The sequence below is a fragment of the Gekko japonicus genome, unplaced genomic scaffold (genome assembly GCF_001447785.1).
Source record: "Gekko japonicus isolate JY-2015 unplaced genomic scaffold, Gekko_japonicus_V1.1 scaffold755, whole genome shotgun sequence".
Taxonomy (NCBI): domain Eukaryota; kingdom Metazoa; phylum Chordata; class Lepidosauria; order Squamata; family Gekkonidae; genus Gekko; species Gekko japonicus.
Genome location: NW_015174865.1, coordinates 514,172 through 534,070, shown reverse-complemented (window position 1 = coordinate 534,070; position 19,899 = coordinate 514,172). Strand labels below are relative to the sequence as shown.

The 19,899-nt window shown below is 50.4% G+C and overlaps 1 protein-coding gene across 1 annotated transcript; it reads right to left on the bottom strand.

Moving 5' to 3' along the window:
* Positions 1-920: 920 nt before the first annotated feature.
* On the bottom strand, positions 921-18,244 carry TOMM40L (translocase of outer mitochondrial membrane 40 homolog (yeast)-like). The gene is made up of 9 exons (XM_015424733.1): positions 18,119-18,244; positions 14,298-14,365; positions 11,888-11,980; positions 10,849-10,950; positions 9,087-9,192; positions 6,664-6,786; positions 4,862-4,938; positions 4,485-4,587; positions 921-1,620 (listed from the first exon to the last, which is right to left on the bottom strand). Exons 1-9 carry the CDS (start codon positions 18,222-18,224, stop codon positions 1,481-1,483), a joined length of 918 nt encoding a protein of 305 aa, XP_015280219.1. The 5' UTR covers positions 18,225-18,244; the 3' UTR covers positions 921-1,480.
* Positions 18,245-19,899: the final 1,655 nt, after the last annotated feature.

Sequence of the window (19,899 nt, the reverse complement as noted above, 5' to 3'; positions counted from 1 at the left end):
GGCACAAAATGGCCACTAATAGCCCAACAGCCTGGTGACAGATCAGCTGCCTGGCACCCAGGACGTAAGTGGAACCAGTGATTATTCAACCATCCTTAATTTTAAGCCGAGATTTGCCAAAACACCAGCACAGTCAATTTTCAGAGCATTTTCAGTGCTACAGCGTTCAGTCCCGAGATACATGAAAAGCAATAAAGTGCCTCTGATCACATAACTTCAGCCTCACCAGAGAGCCAATTTGGTGTAGTGGTTAAGAGTGGCAGACACTTGGAGAACTGGGTTCAATTCCCCACTCTTGCACATGAAGCCAGCTGAATTACCTTGGGCCAGCCACAGTTCTTCCAGAGCTCTCTCAGGCCCTAAAAAAAAACAAGTCTAGCTCGTCACTAGCACAACGCTAAGAGCAAGAACTTCTTGCTGCCAGACAATCCTAGGATCTCCTGACTATCCTACACACAATGAAGAAGAAGCGATTTGATTTCTATCCCGCCCTTCACTCGGAGTCTCAGAGCAGCTTACAATCTCCTCTCCTTCCCCTTCCCCTCCCCACAACAGACACCCTGTGAGGTAGGCGGGGCTGAGAGAGCTCTCTCGAGAACTGCCCTTGAGAGAACAATTCTGAGAGAACCGTGACGGGCCCAAGGTTACCCAAGCTGGCTGCATCTGCAGAAGTGGGGAATCAAACCCAGTTCTGCAGATTACAGTCCGCCGCTCTTAACCTCTACACCAAATTACCTCAATTCCATATAATTATTATTTCCAGAATGGAGGAGTTGCCAGCCAGAAACTTTGGAGGGGAGGGCAGGAGTTGTGCAAGCCAGTGACTTCCACGTATTAGAAAACGGCTACCAGTAAAACCAATTTTTGGCAAGGTGGCTACAGTGTTTCAAAAATGACTGCGAGCGAGACGTCCTTTGAGGAGGGGAGGAGCGGTCTCCGGTATGATTTTAATCAGGTTTCCAAGTCATCATACACAGAATCAGCAGCCATTCCAACTGTCAGGGGAAAGGGGGGTACACAGCACCCACAAACCAATTGTAGCGTGCCAGGATGGGAGATAAACAGCCTCTCTCCCGACTTCCAAACCCTGGCACCGGTCCAACATAGCAATAATGTCAACTCCATGAGATCGGCATCTGCCGAACCACAGCAAACGAAGGCAGGAAGGCATCCGTCCATAAGGCAGGCAGGACGACCAGGTTCTGCCTCCCACCACAAAGTCCGTACCTCGCAGATCGGGACGAGGGCGATCCGCGACCGCTTTCTGACATCTCTCCGAGCAGCCGCCAGCTTTCCGTAGGCCGGTCAGAGAACCCTGTTCCGGCGTGGCAAGGCCAAAATCGCCACCATGCGTGCCAAAGTCCGTGGTGAGCCAGCCCGTCGCCCTCACACGCAGCTGGGCCAATCGTGCCACACAGTTTCGCAAAAAAAATTTAAACCTGACGGCATCTCTCTCGGCCGAGACGAGTCCCAAGAGCCCTCAGCCCACGATGATGCTGAAGCCGCAGTGGAACCGATTCTTCCAGTGGTTGAGGAAGGTGCCCAAGGCCAGGGTGACGGGCAGAGGGGGCAGCTTCTTCTCCAGAACGGCCCCCACACACCAGTTGCTATCCAAGAAGCCTCGAGAAGAAAAGAACCGTTTAAGCAGCTCAGGAGACGCACCAACCTTCTCCCCTCACCCCCCCAAGCTCTCAGCCAAAACCCAAGCCAGCACCATTTCCCGACAATCCAGCCTGTTTTTCTACCCTCCGTCAAGGAGCTTTGAAGGGAAACTTGGCCTCAGAAGAAGGTCCACACTCAGAAGAAGAAGAGAAGAAGAGATTGGATTTATACCCCGCCCTTCACTTGGGAGTCTCAGAGCGGCTTACAAACTCCTTTCCCTTCCCCTCCCCACAACAGACACCCTGTGAGGTGGGTGGGGCTGAGAGAGCTCTGACACAAACTGCTCTTTCAGGAACAGCTGTGCCAGAGCTTGTGACTGACCCAAGGTCACATCAGCAGGTGTAAGTGGAGGAGTGGGGAATCAAACCCGGTTCTCCCAGATTAGAGTCCGCACACTTAACCACTACACCAAACTGGCTCAGGCTGTCAGGAAGAAGATGGCCGCCTCTGCTGAAGTGGTACGGAAACCTCACCCCACTTTGGCTATCGACGCCCCAACATGGTTTTCCTTCCGCTGGCAAGTGCTGAAGGAAAAGCATTCGGGGAACCAAAAGAGACTGCACTATATCACAAGCAATATACCCAGCTCCTTTTCAGTGCTCAAAATTCTGATTAGAGACAAGTATGGGAACTTTTAAGGACAGCCACCAAAACAGGGCTGCCACGCCCACACTGGGGTGGGGGGTCCCCAAACCCCAGCTGCCAATCACTGACTAGTGGGGGAACTTTCCAGCAGAAGGCCAAAGCCAGCGTCGCAGTGATGTCACCAGCAACATGACAGAAAAGCAAACAGGGATCACAGTGTAAAAACCTAATAACAAGCCATCACTGTGATGTACGGCTACTGTATTTTATAGTTAATAAAACGACAAATGGTCCTTGCATATTACATAGTGTCGTGTTCCGGGTTGCCCCCGGACCCTGTAAAGCCTGTCGCCGTGTTGGGAGGAGGATCTTCAAGGAAACAAACACCTCAGATATGAACGGGCTGGGTGTTGCTCCACACGCCAGACCCCGTTCTCAGATTAATCGCCTCTTCGCTTTCTCTCTGGCTTAGCTATGCGATTATCTGAACTCCTCCCCGGTGCATCCCGTTTCCTCTCTTTTATCCTCCTCCCCACCCTCCCCGCCCATAGGCTCTTTCAGCTACCACTCTCCGTGGTCCCCGTGTTTTCCCAATCCCTGAGGGTTTCCCCTTTTTGATCCCACCACCTTTTAAATCCCCGTGGTGTTGTGCGGGAAGGGGGAGTGCCCGCTTCCGCTCTGTATGCCGTAACCGGTGCCTGGACTTCTCCCATTCTAGGAGTGTGAGGTAAAGCAAGGACCCTCCGCTCTCCTCTTTCTTTCACCCAGGCTCGCCCCTCTTTGGTACGAGGAGCGATTTTTGCGCCGGACCGCTCCCTCTCTCCTGAGTGCTCCCTGCGTCTGGGCTGTCACTGAGGGAGCGGGTTGGGGACATGCGCTTCCCCGGCCTGTCCACCTCCCGGCATCATGAAAGAGCCCGGCGCGGACACATAGATAACAGAAAAATATCACAACGAATAACGTGTTCCTGTTATCACAAAATTTAGAAAAGTACCATCTCTGTGATATTGTAGAACGGCTTCTGTAATAACTTGTAGTGCACCGACGAGCATCTATATGTAAGCCAGTTTCATAGCTGATCTTCCTCAGAAGTTATTCATCGTAGATTTTCCTCAGAAACTATCCCTTTTATTCACAGCTGAACTTTTATGCAAGGAGCAAGCCAGTCCATTAACGTTTCCTTAACCAGGTACAAAGCCTTCTGCTCTAATACTTGCCAGCAAAACTTTCTCTAAACACGCTGGTGATATCACAAGGATGGGAGAACATCACCAGGATGTGACTTTTCTAAATTTTGTGATACAGCATCATATTATTAGCTGTGATATTTTTTCTATTATCTATGTAATAGGCAAGCACCATTTGTATTCTTATTAACTATAAAATACAGCAGCCATAAATCACAGGAATTACCGGTGACACGCCGACATCCATTCCAGAGTGCACCGGAAGCGAGATGGAATGCCCAAGTATTTGGGCAAAAACTAAGGTGAAAAAGGCACCTACCATAGAATTTTGCTCAAATACCAGAGCATCCTGCATTGCCAGCAACACAATGACATCACTTCTGGTGTGTACAGGAAGTGACATCGCTTTGATGGCGGCCTAGGCCTCCCACCCCCTGCCAATAAGTCCCTTCTACCCTCTGCCAGCTACCAGGAGGGACCTGGAAACCCTACCACAAGCCTTACCCCCCCCCCAAGAATTACCAATTCCACCTCCAGCAGCTATCTAAAACAAGTTGAGAGACAACCACAAACACTAACGGCCCCCTCTGTCATATATAAACAGCACACTAGCATCCAGAACAGACAACACATGAAGACTAGCACGCTAGAAAGCACAGTCTTGTTGGAAGTATTAAGAGAAGAGAAGAAGGAGAGATCGGATTTATACCCCACCCTTCACTACCCGAAGGAGTCTCAGAGCGGCTTACAATCTCCTTTCCCTTCCCCTCCCCACCCCTTCACTACCCGAAGGAGTCTCAGAGCGGCTTACAATCTCCTTTCCCTTCCCCTCCCCACAACAGACACCCTGTGGGGCTAAGGGAGCTCTTTTGAGGACTGCTCCTGAGAGAACTTGTGACTGACCCAAGGTCACACCAGCAGCTGCATGTGGAGGAGTGGGGAATCAATCCCGGTTCTCCCAGATTAGAATCTGCGCTCCTAACCACTACACCAAACTGGCTCTCCCCCTACTGGCTCCCTAGGCTGGAGCACTCCCGACTCCTGGCTCACCTCTGAACACCATGCTTGCTTGAGGAAGGGTCAGCTGATAACCAAAAGCAAAGCTTGTGTCCTGCAGCCGTGTGTTGGCTTCAAATTCTACCCCCACCTGAATCTGCAAGAAGGAAAAAAATGAGGTAAAAAGTACATAAGAACACGAGAGAAGCCAATGTTGGATCAGGCCAACGATCCATCTAGTCCAACACTCCGTCACACAGTGGCCAAAAATACCAGCTGCCATCAGGAGGTCCAGCAGTGGGGCCAGGACACTAGAAGCCCCTCCCACTGTTGCCCCCTCCCCCAAGCACCAAGAATACAGAGCATCACAAGGGACAGGTACTTGGTCCCAGGGATGTTGTGGTGGCGGTGGAGACTCATTTTTGTCTTACCTGGTCGTTGGCTCGATGGTAGTAACTGGCATGAGCCCCACCATAGCCGAGGTTAAGCGTGGCTACCCATTTGAGAGCTACAGCAGGGAGAGGAAGAGGGGGCAATATAAGCCGTGTATACGTTGGGGTACTATTGATCGCACGGGGGAGTGCTGGTGTAGCGGCTAGAGTTGGACAAGCGTTTGAGATACAAGCCACCGTGCCATAACTTTGAGTGACCATGGACAAGCCACCATTACTCAGCCTAGCCTACCTCACAGGGCTGTTCTGAGGATAAAATGGAGAAGGGAGAAATCACCACCACCACCCACAGCTCCTGGGAGAAAGGGCAGGATAAAAGAGTTCTAGATACATGAGATTTAGACAGGGAAGGTCTGTAGTTCAGCAGTTTGAGACCCTAGTGCCGCGTGACGCTCCCGTTTCTGGTCCCAGCTCCTGCCAACCTAGCAGTTCGAAAGCAAGAAATTGCAAGTAGACAAATAGGTACCACTTTGGTGGGAAGGTAACAGCGTTCCTTGTGCCTCGGCGTTTAGTCATGCCGGCCACATGACCACAGAACCGTCTTTGGACAGCGCTGGAAATGGAGATGAGCACCACCCCCTAGAGTCGGATTTGACTGGCTTTCGAGCAAGGGAAACCTTTACTTATAGGTCTCCCTCCCCCCTTCCCCAAATTGGCTCTTGAACAGCAATTTTTAGCACACCAGACTGGAATTTGTTTGAACTGAACTGTTTAATTTTGCAAGCTAAAAGACAAGTTAAACATTCGGGGATTTTTTAAAAATACTACGCAGATTGGGGGATGGGGGGGTGACATTTCTGAATACTTGCTCTTGTAAAAACTCTCCCCGCACATAGAAGGCTAGCATGACAAAAAGGCTAAGTTTCCTTAAACAAAGACTTCTATTCCTAGTGTAATGTTCTTGCTTTATTGGAATGCTGGACAGGAGGTGTCATGGGATGAACAAAGGTATGTGTCGCTCGGTAAGGGACTCTATTGGGGGGGGGGGACCAAAGGACTTTTTCAATTTGTTTATAGCTTTATGGGCACAATAATATTATAGGCAGGGGTCATTTCCTGCAGGAGCGCACAGGAGCGGAGCTCCGACAGTAAAGAGCCCAGGGGGCGGGCACATGCAACAAGCCCCACCCCCTGCTCCCAGCAGCCCTCAGTCAGAGCAAGAAGCAGCCAGGTAAACTGCAAAGCCACGGCCCCCTGGTCCAAAACAATCCAGTGGTACAAGCTCTCCCTCCTCTGCGAGGACAGATCTGCACTCCCCCCCCCCCAATAGCTAGCAATCCAAAACAGTCCAGTGAAGCCTGAGCGGTGGGTGTTGCCTCCTGACACACTTCCGGTGATGTCAGAGGATGCGGCATATGCAAATAAGTTATGCTAATGAGCTCCTGCACCTCTTTTTCTACGAAATGGCCCCTGATTATAGGGATTATTAGTGCATAAGACAATTACTTATAAGACAATGTCCACAAAGCAATATCCGTTGAAGAACAGAACAATAACTATTTCTGTTCTGCCTCTCTCATCATGGATCGGTTTCAAGGCTAGCCTACAACACAAGGAAATTACTCAAAACATTCAATCCCCACCCCTATGCATTCTGAAATGGTACGATCCAACATGGCTGAACTGTGGTCATTTTCCAAAGGTTTGAATCAGCTTGTGCTCCCCTCTGCTGACACGAAATCACCCTTTCAAAGCCACAGACATGATGAGGGATACAAATGGAAGTGTGGGGAGGAACCCTTCTCGACTTCAGACCCCAAAACGTCATCACAGGAACCAACCTGTATACTTCCCAGCCAGTGTGACGATGGCGCCCTCTTCGCCCGGCCGCCGGTGGTATACCATTTCACCCCCTAGAACCAGCCGTGAGGTCATGCTCTGCAGGAAGTGCGCAACGACAATAACTGCAGGGAAGGAAACACAGTGTCTGCCGTTCAGGAAGGAGGCAGACCCCTTCCCCACCCTATTAAGAGCAGTACAGCAACCATCGCTGTGTTGCAAAATGGCAGAGAGGAAACGGCCGCCCTCCCAAAACGCTCACCAAACATTCCCCCAGAAGAGAAAAGAAATTGGGGACCCTGAAGGACTGGTCCAGAAAGCCTGGGGTTTGTGTGTAGCTCACACTGGAGCAGGGTGGTGTAGTGGTTAGGAGCGCGGACACTTATCTGGGAGAACCAGGCTTGATTCCGCACTCCTCCACATGTAGCTGCTGTTGTGACCTTGGGTCAGTCACAAGTTCTCTCAGAGCTGTTCTCTCAAGAGCAGTTCTCTCAGAGCTCCCTCAGCCCCACCTTCCTCACAGGGTGTCTGTTGTGGGGAGAGGAAGGGAAAGAAATTGTAAGCCGCTCCTTCCAAGTGAAGGGTAGTGTATAAATCCAATCTCCTCTTCTTCATATGGGGATCAGGTCTCCTACTGCAGCAGAAGACCTTCCACCTCCACCCCCAGTCCCAGGAGAAATGTGGGCGAAAAAGTGACTTCACAGCATCACTTCCAGTCACGTAACAGGAAGTGACATCATATGCTGCCGGGACACTTGAGCATGAGGGCACCTTTGGAATTCTGACAAAGGGTTGGTAGGTGCAACTACAAAATGGCTGCCACAAAAAGTAGAGCCAATTACAAAATGGCTGCTGCAGGAGGCAGGGCCGCACAGAGGAAACTCAAGTGGAGGGGAGAAAAGGGATAATCTAAAAAAAAACAAACAATATAAAGAAGAGTAAATGAAACATTTTATTCCACACAGCCAATCAGATTTTTAGTGGCCCGTCAGAAGCAATCCAATAGGGGCCTACCCACTTTCTCAAAACAATTGACGGGCACCAGGTGAGGTGTCAGAAGGCACTATGGTACCCATGGGCACCACGTTGGGGGGCCCTGCTCTAGCAATTTTTGCAGGTTCCTAGAGAGTCCCACCAACATGTTACATCACTTCCGGTTCCACGACCAGAAGGGACATCATGTGACACTGCGCGACGCCCAGGCCTGCCCCCAGAAGCACCCAAGGGTTGCCAGCCTTTGATGAAGTAGTAGAGAAAGAGATTGGATTTATACCCCACCCTTCACTCAGAGAGGCTCACAATCTTTCCCTTCCACTCCCCACAACAGATACCTTGTGAGGTAGGTGGGGCTGAGGGAGCTCTTTTGAGGACTGACCTTGAGAGAACAGCTCTGAGAGAACTTGTGACTGACCCAGAGTCACACCAGCAGCTGCATGTGGAGGAGTGGGGAATCAAACCCGGTTCTCCCAAATCAGAGTCCCCCCTCCTAACCACTACACCAAACTGGCTCTCTCCAGTCACCACAGCTGCTCTTCAGTGATGGCCCCCAAGACTGCTCAGAGGTTACGACCCCCCCCCCGTTCATCCCAAGGTGTCACTGCTGTACATTACACAGTAGCTAAGGGGGAATCTGGTGCTCCCCCCACGACAGTTGCTAAGCTGCTTTGGAGGCATGATGCTCCATCCTTCTCTAAGCCACACAGATGTCATGGTGATCCACCCCGTTTCAGAGGCAGTTGCTAGGTTACTCATCGCCTGTCTTGTTCGCAGCAACGGTTGCTAGGTTACCCAGAGGCTGGGATACAGACCCATTTTAGGGGGTTATAGAACTCCCTTCGCCCTCTGGTGATGGATGTGGGGAATCACAGGGCCTGAGGTTCTGTCCCCACTCTCCAAGGGAAGCAATCCAGGCCTCTATCCCACTGCACAGCACAAACGAACAAGTGACAGGGCCCTGGCTTTTGAGGGTTTCGGTTGCCAAGTGACATGCGGCGTGGGCTTTCCGTTCTGCCCTTCCAGCAAGGATGCGGATGCCCTCATTTGCACCACAGAGTGAAATCCTGGCCATCTGTTGCAGGAATTACATGAGACCGGCACCCCCACGGCCAACAGCACCCCTGCCAAAAATCCGGGTTGCTCCTTTGCTAACAGGCTGAGAAATTCCGGCAGGGTTTGTAGTCACACAGAGAGCGAAGAAGCGGCCGTCTGCAGAGCTCTCACACATGATTGGGGGTGGTGGTGCTATCATGCGCTAAAAAGGACACACAGATGTCCTCCAAAGCCCCAACAGTAGAAGCCAGGCAGGACAGCTTCCTTACCATACTCACCCATATAGTTCCTGCACCCTATAAGCGTCGACAGCCGTGAGCTGGAGAAGCAAGGAAAAGATGGGACCCCGCCCCCGCAGTCACATGGTTGCACTCACCCGACTCGCTGATCAAATCTGGGTTGCCCAGTGTCAGGGTGGCCGTGTAGTCATCGCCCCGGTACTCCGTATCAAACTGCCAAGTCATAAATTTGGACTGCTGTGTCTGGAATGGACAGAGGGAGGGGAGAGGACCCCGGTTCAGGGAAGGAGGCGAGATTTGAACCAGGTGCTGGCTGGTTCACCCTCTTCCCCGCCGCTACTTATTCTTAGCCATTGATGGCTTGCCAAGAGAAGAATATGAATATATGAAGCTGCCTTACACTGAATCAGGCCATTGGTCCATCAAGGTCAGTATTGTCTACTCAGACCGGCAGCGGCTCTCCAAGGACTCGGGCGGAGGTCTTTCCCATCACCTCCATATCACCTCCAAGAGAGCCAGTTTGGTGTAGTGGTTAAGTGCACGGACTCTAATCTGGGAGAACCAGGTTTGATTCCCCACTCCTCCATTTGCAGCTGCTGGATGACCTTGGGCAAGCCATAGTTCTGTCAGAGCTGTCCTTGAAAGGGCAGTTCTGGAAAGAGCTCTCTCGACCCCACCTACCTCACAGGCAGTGTTCCCTCTAGGCTGAGTTAGTGTGAGCTAGCCTAGCTCACAGTTTTTTAGCCTCCGGCTCACACATTTTTGTCTTAGCTCAGGAAGGATGGCTCCAGAGCAAACTAATTTCTGCAGCAGCCAAATCGTTGGCTCACCACTTTAATGCCAGTAGCTCACAAAGTTGAATTTTTGCTCACAAGACTCCACAGCTTAAAGGGAGCATTGCTCACAGGTTGTCTGTTGTGGAGGGGGGGGGGATGGGAAAGGAGTTTGTAAGCCGCTCTGAGATTCTGAGTGAAGGGCAGGATATAAATCCAATCTCTTCTTTTTTCCAACATGATCCTTTAAAGCGCTTGGGGCTCTTTAGCTTGGAGAAACGACAGCTGAGGGGGGACATGATCGAGGTTTATAAGATTATGCATGGGGTAGAGCAGGTCGAGAAAGAAGTACTTTTCTCCCTTTCTCACAATACAAGAACTCGTGGGCACTCAATGAAATCGTTGAGCGGTCGGGTTAGAATGGATAAAAGGAAGTCCTTCTTCACCCAAAGAGTGATTAACACTTGGAATTCACTGCCACAGGAGGCAGTGGCGGCTACAAGCATGGACAGCTTCAAGAGGGAACTGGAGAAACATATGGAGCAGAGGTCCATCAGTGGCTATTAGCCACAAGGTATAGATAGGAACTCACAGGCTGGGGCAGGGGATGCTCTGTACTCTTGGTGCTTGGGGGGGGCAACAGTGGGAGGGCTTCCAGTGTCCTGGCCCCACTGATGGACCTCCTGATGGCACCTGGTATTTTTGGCCACTGTGTGACAGAGTGTTGGAGTAGATGGGCCATTGGCCTGATCCAACATTGGCGTCTCTTATGTTCTTATGAGACTGAACCTGGGACCTTCTGCATGCCAAGCGGATACTCTACCATTGAGCCACGGCCCCTCTCACAAATGCAGATGAATTGTCAGACCAGCAATAACAAAGCTGCCTTGGGAGTAGGGTCACCAACTCTGGGTTGGGAAATTCCTGGAGATTTTGGGGCTGGAGCCTGGGGAGGTCAGGGTATAATGCTATGGAGCCCACCCTCCAATGCAGCCATTTCCAGTAGTCTGGAGACCAGCAGTAATTTGGGGGGATCTCCAGGCTCCACCTGGAGATTGGCAACCCTGCTTGGGAGCTCCTCCCATCCATACCCGCCCACCCAAGCCAGGTCATACATGGCACTTACCTGGAAGACAGCCTTCGTCCGGATCCGCTCTGCCAATAGGAGGAGCGCCTGAGCATTGAGACTTCCAGCAGTGTCAACATCCCCAATGAGGGTTGGAAAGGCCTACGTCAGAAGCACGAAGAAAGGCATAATGAACTGGGAAATGGAAGCCAGGCTGAGCCATGGTTAACCACTACACCACAGCTGGCTCTCATGGGGAACCAGGTTTGATTACCCACTCCTCCCCATGAGGCCTGCTTGGTGACTTCGGGCAGTCACAATTTCTCTCAGGACTCTCTCAGCCCCACCTGTCTCACAAGGTGCCTGTTGTGGGGGAAAGGGAGAGGTAACTGTCAGCCGCTTTGAGACTCCTTAGTGTAGAGAAAAGCAGGGTATAGAAACCTACTCTTCTTCTTCTACAATGATCCTGTGAGGAAGTACAGCTGAGAGAGAGTGATGGAATTAAAGTCACTCAGTGAGCTTGAGGGCTAAGTGAGGATTTGAATCCAGGTCCCCCTGTCCTAGTTGGGGGGGGGGGAGGAAGAATTCTAATTCAAGAAGAAGGTAGACTCCCAGATTACAGATGGACACCACCGTCAATTTACCATAACCCAAGACTGGTACACTGTGCCCCAAACACAAACAAGCTAGGAATCTGTGTAGCGCTGATCACTGTCCTCTCTATGTTGATTAAAAATAAAATAAAGACAAAAATGAGATGTTAGTTTTCTAAATATTGTGGTTGTCGTCTCTTACTCCAGCACAAGTTAAAGATTATATACTGAGGATGCCAAGTAAAAGATTAAAAGGGACCCCAAGATAACAACTAAGCAGGACCGGTCCACCCTGAATCCTCAACCCACGTCCGAGACTTTAACCATTAAACCAATACCAGGTGAAGCCCAGCTGATGGTGCAAAGGCATGTACACCAAACAGACGCAAAGTCAACACCTACCCCCTCCAGACGTTTGCACCCGGTACACAATAAACGTATCCCAAATTCCCTCTTCAACTTCTTCCCCCGCCCTGCCACTAACAGCAAAACTATGGTTCACTCACCTCTGTGGGGCTGGTCTGCTGGTCTCCGACATAGGTGGCGTTTAGGTGGTAATTCGACTGCCCAATTGTGCTCATATGGATTGTATGGGACACCTGGAGAGAGATGACCAGTTTAAAAGGTGGGAAGCAAAAGGCTGGAGAAGATGCAGCCCCTTACCCGAGGAAAATGATCACTCTTCAACGTCTGAGAAAGGTCTTGGAAGCTAAGCAGTATCAGCTCTGGTTAGTACTTGGATGGGAGACTGTCAAGGAGGTCTAGGGTTGGACACAGAGGCAGGCCATGGCAAACCACCACTGCACAATCTCAGAAGCTAAGCAGGGTCAGCTCCGGTCAGTACTTGGATGGGAGACCACAGGGGTCATTTCGTAGGTGCAGGAGCTTATTAGCATAACTCATTAGCATAACTCATTTGCATATGCCACACCCCCTGACATTACCAGAAGTGTGTCAGAAGGCAACACCCACCGCTCAGGCTCCACTGGACTGTTTTGGATTGCTAGCTATTGGGGGGGGGGACGTGCAGATCTGCCCTCACAGAGGAGGGAGAGCTTGTACCTGAATAAAACTTGGTCTTAAAGGTGCCACTGGACTGTTTTAGACCGGGGGGGGGCTCTGCAGCTTACCTGGCTGCTTCTTGCTCTGACTGAGGGCTGCTGGGAGCAGGGGGGGGGGCTTGTTGCATGTGCCCGCCCCCTGGGCTCTTTACTGCTGGAGCTCCGCTCCTATGCGTTCCTGCAGGAAATGACCCCTGGGAGACCACCAAGGAAAACCAGGGCTGCTACGCTGAGGAAATCAATGTCAAAACCCTACAGGGCAACTGTAAGTTTGATTTGATTTATTAAATTTCTACCCCGCCCTCCTGGCCTAGGCCGGCTCAGGGAGACTTACTTAAAAACAACATAACACTTACAATAATATAGAATAAGGATTAAACAGCATCAATACAAATAACAATTCTAAAACCATAAGACGTAATAAAGTGCTAGTAGCGATGATTCCACGGCGGTTGTTGTTTAGTTCTCCCATCTTGCAGTTGGCTGCAACTTGAAGAAGAGGAGAGATTGGATTTATACCCTGCCCTTCACGACCCGAAGGAGTCTCCAAGTGGTTTACAAACTCCTTTCCCTTCCGCTCCCCACAACAGACACCCTGTGAGGTAGGTGGGGCCGAGAGAGCTCTCTCGAGGACTGCCCTTGACAGAACAGCTCTGAAAGAACTTGTGACTGACCCAAGGCCACACCACCAGCAGCATGTGGAGGAGTGGGGAATCAAACCCGGTTCTCCCGGATTAGAGTCTGCGCTCCTAACCACTACACCAAACAGGCTCTTGACGGCACTTTCCATCATTGCCACAATTCACAAGACAAAAAAAACCCCACACTTTGGAGAGTAGAACCGGAATCTGTAGATTCAGGGCCTCGTGGAGTAGGGTAAAGAAGAGGCCAAGAGGACCAACGTCCGCACAGTTCAGCCTTTGTTCTGCCCATACTGACTGAAGACTAACAAAGCGGCACGGAGGCGGGCAAGGCCCGAAGATGGCAGAAACCTCTTTGCCGCGTCTGGCTAAACTAGTTTCCCTTCTCTCCAAGGAATTATGACACACATTACAGGGACATGGGAAAACCAAACTGTCCATTAACCTTACCGTTGCCATCCTCCAAGTAAGGACTGGAGGAGATCTCCCGGAGTCACAACTGATCTCTGGACTACACAGATGGCTTATTATTTAAAACATTTATTACACTTCTCCTAGAGAAAATGGCTGCTTTGGAAGGTGAGAGTTTAGTCAGGAATAGAAAAGGGCCAACTCTAAAAATCTAATCATAAAATATACAAAAATATATATGTGTGTTTATTCAACATAAATTAAAATAACAAACAAGGGCTCATTCATACCTCATATAAAACTATAAAAACATACAAGGGCTAATAAGATAGTTTTATATGTTTGTTATTTTAATTTATGTTTGTTATTTGTTATTTTGTTATTTTAATTTATTTTGTTTGTTATTTTAATTTATGTTGAATAAACACACATATATATTTTTGTATATTTATGATTAGATTTTTAGAGTTGGCCCTTTTCTATTCCTGACTAAACTTTTTAGGTTCTGAATTCTAGGTTTAGGTTCAGTTTTTTTCCCTTTTTTCTTCTTTGTCCTTTCTGCTTTGGAAGGTGCCCTGCATGGCATTGTCCCTCCCCAAACTCTACCCCCAAATCTCCAGGTATCTCCAGGTATTTCCGAACCCAGAGTCGGCAACCCTAATTAATGTTCACTGTGTCCCCCGTCCCCCCGCAATGACCAGGCCATACCAAAGCCTAACTGATCAGCTAATTTCTCCACAATATGGTTACCAAAATCCCCCCCTCACCCGCCAGATATTAAGAACAGTAACAAGAGCACAGACCTGAAAATGGCTGCTGAGGGCTTTATTAATGATCAGCTTGACCCCTTCCATCTGCTGAGGGAAAACTTCTAGAAGGGGGGGAGAAAAGCCGCCGCATTAAGTTTAATCACAGAACTAAAGGGCTATCATCGTTTACATGGGGCCTACTTTGCAAAAATGGGGGGGAGGGTTTGTCGCTGCAGTCAGAACATATTATATAAAATAAATAAGGGCTTCCCACTCTCCCTTTTGGCAAGGAAGCCAATGACAGGCAGGAATAAAGGCAGTGTGAAGGCAAAGGTTTTTTTAAAACTAACATGAGGACTAGAAACTTACTTTTTAAGTGTATCTTGTTGGAGGGGTATCTCATCGGGCGGCATGCTCTCTGCTCTTTCACATAGGACACAAAGCTCGGGGGCAGGATTTCTGGGCCTTTAACCACTACCCCAAAAGCAGAAAGCCAACCGGTAAAGTTTCCCCCCAATCTGTCAACACTGGGATGAGGAAAGTGTACCTGCTGGGCAGCTTTTCAAAGGCCTTTATTTCAGCCTTTTCTAATGAAGAGCCTTGAAGCACAAAATCAGTTGTTTTTGTTTTAGCTTTTGGGGACCAGTGCCCACTTCAGCAGATTTATTTTTACTTATTTTATGCATGTTATTTACCGTCTGCTTTTCTCACAGGAGCTCAAGGAGGATTACACAGAGCGAGTCAGTAAAATCAACAAAACGGGGCATTCAGTAGCCAACGCAGGCTGCGGTCACACTGAGCATTAGCCACGCTACAGAGACGGAAGATAGGCGGATTTTCCAGGCGCGATCACACCGCAACATCTGGGAAGCGTAGAGCTCCCGTGGCGAACCCGAGGCTTCCTGCCGAAGATGCAGAGTTAAAAACTAGTACCTCTGAGGTACTAGTTTCCGGAAACCGCGGGGCAAGGGCTGGCGTCTGATCGCATTTCCGATGGTGGCATCCGGCGCCCGCCCATGTCCCTTCGCAAACAGGTTCCCCCCCCCAAGTCTCCACAAGATGCGCACAAGCGCCCAACGGCGCATGCGCACAAAGAGGAAAGCGAAAGTGCCGTTTCAGCTTAAAAAAAAATAAATGACTCCGTTTGTCACGGCAGCGGCGCCTAGCCATTGCTGGTGTGATCACGCCGCTTCTTTGCCGCGCTGCAGGATCGTCGTGTGATCGCCACCCTCGCTTACCCACTGGCGCCGAGGGAAGGACCCATGGTGTGCCACCGATGCGTCTGATCGCGTAATCGCAGATCAAACTGCACTGGGGCAATTAGCCACGCCTCCCCCCCCCCCCCCCGCCCCCCCCCCCCCCCACGTGCGCGATATCCGGCCTGTGTGACCGGGGCTGCAGTAGGATATTAGAAGTCTGGAGCCAACCAGAAGGAACTGAAGGATAGCACAAGTATTAACAGGACACATTAAGTGGTACAAAAGTTACGTAATAGAACCCTGTTTTAAAATAAGCTAAACAAAGCAGCAGAGATCCCAGTCTCCATCACATCCAAGGAAGTTTGTGAACCATTCTGTATAATGCGACCATATTATCTGGGCAGGAAAGCCCTCTCCAGTTTTGCATAGTTTGCAGAAAGCCAAGAGAGCAAGACCTCTCCTGACCTCCTTGGGCAGGCCATTCCACAGTGTCAAGAGGGGACTGGATAAACATCTGTAGCAGAGGTCCATCAGTGGCCATCAGCCACAAGGAACAGATGGAATGCTACGTCTGGGGCAGTGATGCTCTTTATTCCTGGTGCTTGGGGGGCAGCAGTGGGAGGTCTTCTAGAGTTCTGGCCCTGCTGGTGGACCTCCTAATGGACCCTGCTTAGCTTCCGAGATCGGGCTTGCCGGGGCTATCCAAGAGAGGGTTAAGTTAAATAATACCCCCTAGTAAATAGCATCCCACACAGCCACTCTTAAAAGTTCAGGACTTTCCCCCCCAGGCTGTTGGCAACTCCACTTCTGCCCTACCGGGTTGCTGCAATGATCATGGATAGAGGTAGTCAGCATTTTTACACTCCTTTTATTAAAGACGTGGTGTTAATGGCTTGACTGAGACCACCCAGTAAGATCAACAAAGAAACAAGATTCGAATCCAGGACCAGCACAGCAAAACTGTTAGAATGAATCCGCACAGAAGAAGAAGAAGAGATTGGATTTATACCCCGCCTTTCACTACCCAAAGGTGTCTCAGAGCAGCTTACAAACTCCTTTCCCTTCCCCTCCCCACAACAGACACCCTGTGAGGTAAAAGAAGAAGAAGAAGAGATTGGATTTATACCCCGCCCTTCACTACCCAAAGGAGTCTCAGAGCAGCTTACAAACTCCTTTCGCTTCCCCTCCCCACAACAGACACCCTGTGCAGTAAGGGGGGCTTGATTCCCCACTCCTCAACTTGCACCTGCTGATGTGACCTTGGGTCAGTCACAAGCTCTGGCACAGCTGTCCTTGAAAAAGAGCAGTTTGTGTCAGAGTTCTCTCAGCCCCGCCCACCTCACAGGGTGTCTGTTGTGGGGAGGGGAAGGGAAAGGAGTTTGTAAGCCACTCTGAGACTCCAAGTGAAGGGCGGGGTATAAATCCAATCTCTTCTTCTTCTTCTTCTCTTGACAAAAACTGCTCTTTTTCAAGAACAGCTCTTATCAGAACTACGGCTTGCCCAAGGTCATCCAGCCAGGTGCAAGTGGAGGAGTGCGGAATCAAACCCGGTTTTCCCAAATTAGAGTCTGCACACTTAACCACTACACTAAACTGGCTCTCCACACCAAACAGGCAACTCTCCCACACTTGCTATGCATGTGCACACACCCCCCAAAGTTTCAACTGTGTTTGTACAGAGTTTTTCAGTTCCTTCACATCCAACCACGCAAGGAAGATGAGTTACAGTCACAGTTCAAACTGTCTAATCCGCAAATGGGCAAAATCAGCAACTACCTATATGCATGCCTTCTCTGTGGTGGCTCCTGCCTGGTGGAACAGCCTGCTTGAAAAGGTCGGGAAGGTGCCCCCTCTCCTGGCTTCCTGCAAACTATGCAAAACTGAACTATTCACTAGGCCTTTCTACACAGATAACTGGGCAGCGCTATAAAAAACGATTCACAAAGTTACCTGGAAAAATTAGTAGGGACTGTAGGCTACACCACTATGTATAGTTTGCTGTAAGGTGGATCCTACTATGTAGTTTTAATTTTGCATCATTTAATGTGTCATGTTAACAACTTGCATCGCTTCAGTTCTGGTTTTTAAATTTTTGGTTGCTTCTACAACCCAAGCCCTATTTCATTGCTTATTGAATGTCCTGTTGATTGCATTGACAGGACTCATATGTAGATTCAGGTGGGCCGCTGCATTGGTCTGAAGCAACAGAACGAGTTTGAGTCCAGTGGCTCCTTTAAGACCAAAGAAGTTTAATTCAGAGTATAAGCTTCCGTGTGCACACACCCTTCTTCAGATACAAGAAGTATGCATGCACAGGAATGCTTAGACCCCAAATTAAACTTCGTTGGTCTTAAAGGTGCCACTGGACTCGACCTCTGCTCTGGCACTCTATGTAGTCCGCCTGGAGTCCCAGTGAGCAAGGCGGACTATAAATAACATTAATTAAGTAATGAGTTCAAGAAGCTCTTGGGCAGGATCGACAGCTGGTAGCCCTTGTGCCAAACGCTGCCCTGCAGCAACCAACCCAAAACTGGAGGGAGGGAAGCAATTACGGACTCTCCGGCAACTCACTTCGGAGAGGAGCCGCAGCGGCCTGCCCCCGCCCGGCGGCCTTGGAGCTGCTAACCGACCCCATTTGCTCCTCGGTTCCGAAAGGACAGCAAATATAAGCCTTACCTTTGCATTTTCTGTGCAGCTCATCGAAACTGCCTGGGTTAGCCAGAGGCTCCTCTCGGCGGGGCCCCCTTCGTAGGACGGGCGCGGGGTAAAGCACGTTCCCCATGGCCCCGATTCGACCACGCACCGCCGGCCCCCCTGAGCCCATTGGGGGGGGGGGGTGATCCCCTCCCTGCACTACCCTGTCTCCTTCCCTTCGTTGCAATTTAACGGGAAAACGTCCCAGTGAAACAAAGGAGCGGGCACCACCGCATCTCACGGAGATACGTGCCAGGCACAGTTACCTTCATGTTCCCCCCCCTCCAAGAGAAGCCCGCTTGCACGAGAACCACCGCTTACAGCTTCAAAACAACAAACACCAGCAGCATATGGCTTAACATCTGCACAGACGGCACTTCTTGTGTGCAAGGGAATAAGCTGAGTTCTCCGCAGGGAAATCCCTCTCTGCATACTTCGATAAGGCCAGACTAAATTGACAAGGTGTAGTAGGGCACTCATGCATGGGGGGAGGGGCTTTCTGGGAACTGGGGCACCTCAGCTAGGCAACCCCGGAATACCAGGCACCCCTGTCCTGGCAAAGCACCTTGCATGGGAGAAAGAGGTGCCCCAGCAACGAGGCTGGACTCCACTACATGGTCACTCTGCGATCTTGATGGGGGCAGCCATCTTATCCCCCCCTCCCCAACCTACCCTCCCTGTTTTCTCCGGAAGTGACTTTTTAGCAGGGAACCCCCTGTAACCTCCCTTTTGCGGCCATATTTGAACAGGGCAAGAGCTCCATCCCCCACGCGCGCACGCACACCTCCTCCTTTTTATCAAAGGAAACGAACCAGCTGGAATTCCAGGCTGCTCTGTGATTGGATGACAATGTTGCCACCTGCTTCCTCCCCTCGGCGTTCCAAAAGCCACCGCCCGCGTTCCAAATAGGACAGACTGCGCCGTGATTGGAGAACAAACGTTGCCGGCGCTTTGCTTACTCTTGGCAACGTTCCCAAGTCGCATCTAGCCACGGTGTTTTTCTAATTATCCAAACAGTACCTTCTCCTCGCATCTCTATACCCCCAGCGCTTGGGGTGATCTGTTATGGTGGGATGCTCAAGCCAATGGGATTAAATAAACCGTGCTGGATCAGGCCCAGTAAGAGTGTTTCATCTATTTTGTTGTTGTTCAGTCGCACAGTCGAGTCCGACTCTTCGCGACCCCATGGACCAGCTCCCGCCAGGCCCTCCTGTCTTCCGCTGTCCTCTGAAGTTGGCTCAATTTCATGTTCGTTGCGTCGATGACACTGTCCAACCATCTCATCCTTTGCCGTCCCGGTCTTCTTTGACCTTCAATCTTTCCCAGCATCAGGGTCTTCTCCAGTGAGTGCTCCCTTCTCATTTGGTGGCCAAAGTATTTGAGCTTCAGTTTCATTATCTGGCCTTCCAGGGAACAGTCAGGGTTGATTTCTTTTAGGATTGACTGATTTGATCTTCTGGCAGTCCAAGGGACTCTCAAGAGTCTTCTCCAGCACCATAGTTCAAAAGAATCTATTCTTCGGCGCTCGGCCTTCCTTATAGTCCAACTCTCGCAGCCATACATGACTACTGGGAATACCGTTGCTTTGACCATGCGGACTTTTGTTGGCAGGGTGATGTCTCTACTTTTTATCATGCTGTTGAGGTTCGCCATCGCTTTCCTCCCAAGGAGCAGGCGTCTTTTAATTTCATGGCTGCTGTCACAGTCTGCGGTGATCTGGGATCCCAGGAACCTGAAGTCTGTCACCACTTCCACGACTTCCC

Bases quoted from the DNA above. Each gene is read 5' to 3' on its own strand.
- TOMM40L (XM_015424733.1), bottom strand. From the start codon at position 18,224: ATGGGGAACGTGCTTTACCCCGCGCCCGTCCTACGAAGGGGGCCCCGC. The intron at 11,981-14,297 runs GTCTGTGCTCTT...ATCTCTCTCCAG, and splicing joins CCCTCAGCAGCCATTTTCAG to GTGTCCCATACAATCCATAT. The intron at 10,951-11,887 runs GTGAGTGAACCA...CTTCTGACGTAG, and splicing joins AGCAGACCAGCCCCACAGAG to GCCTTTCCAACCCTCATTGG.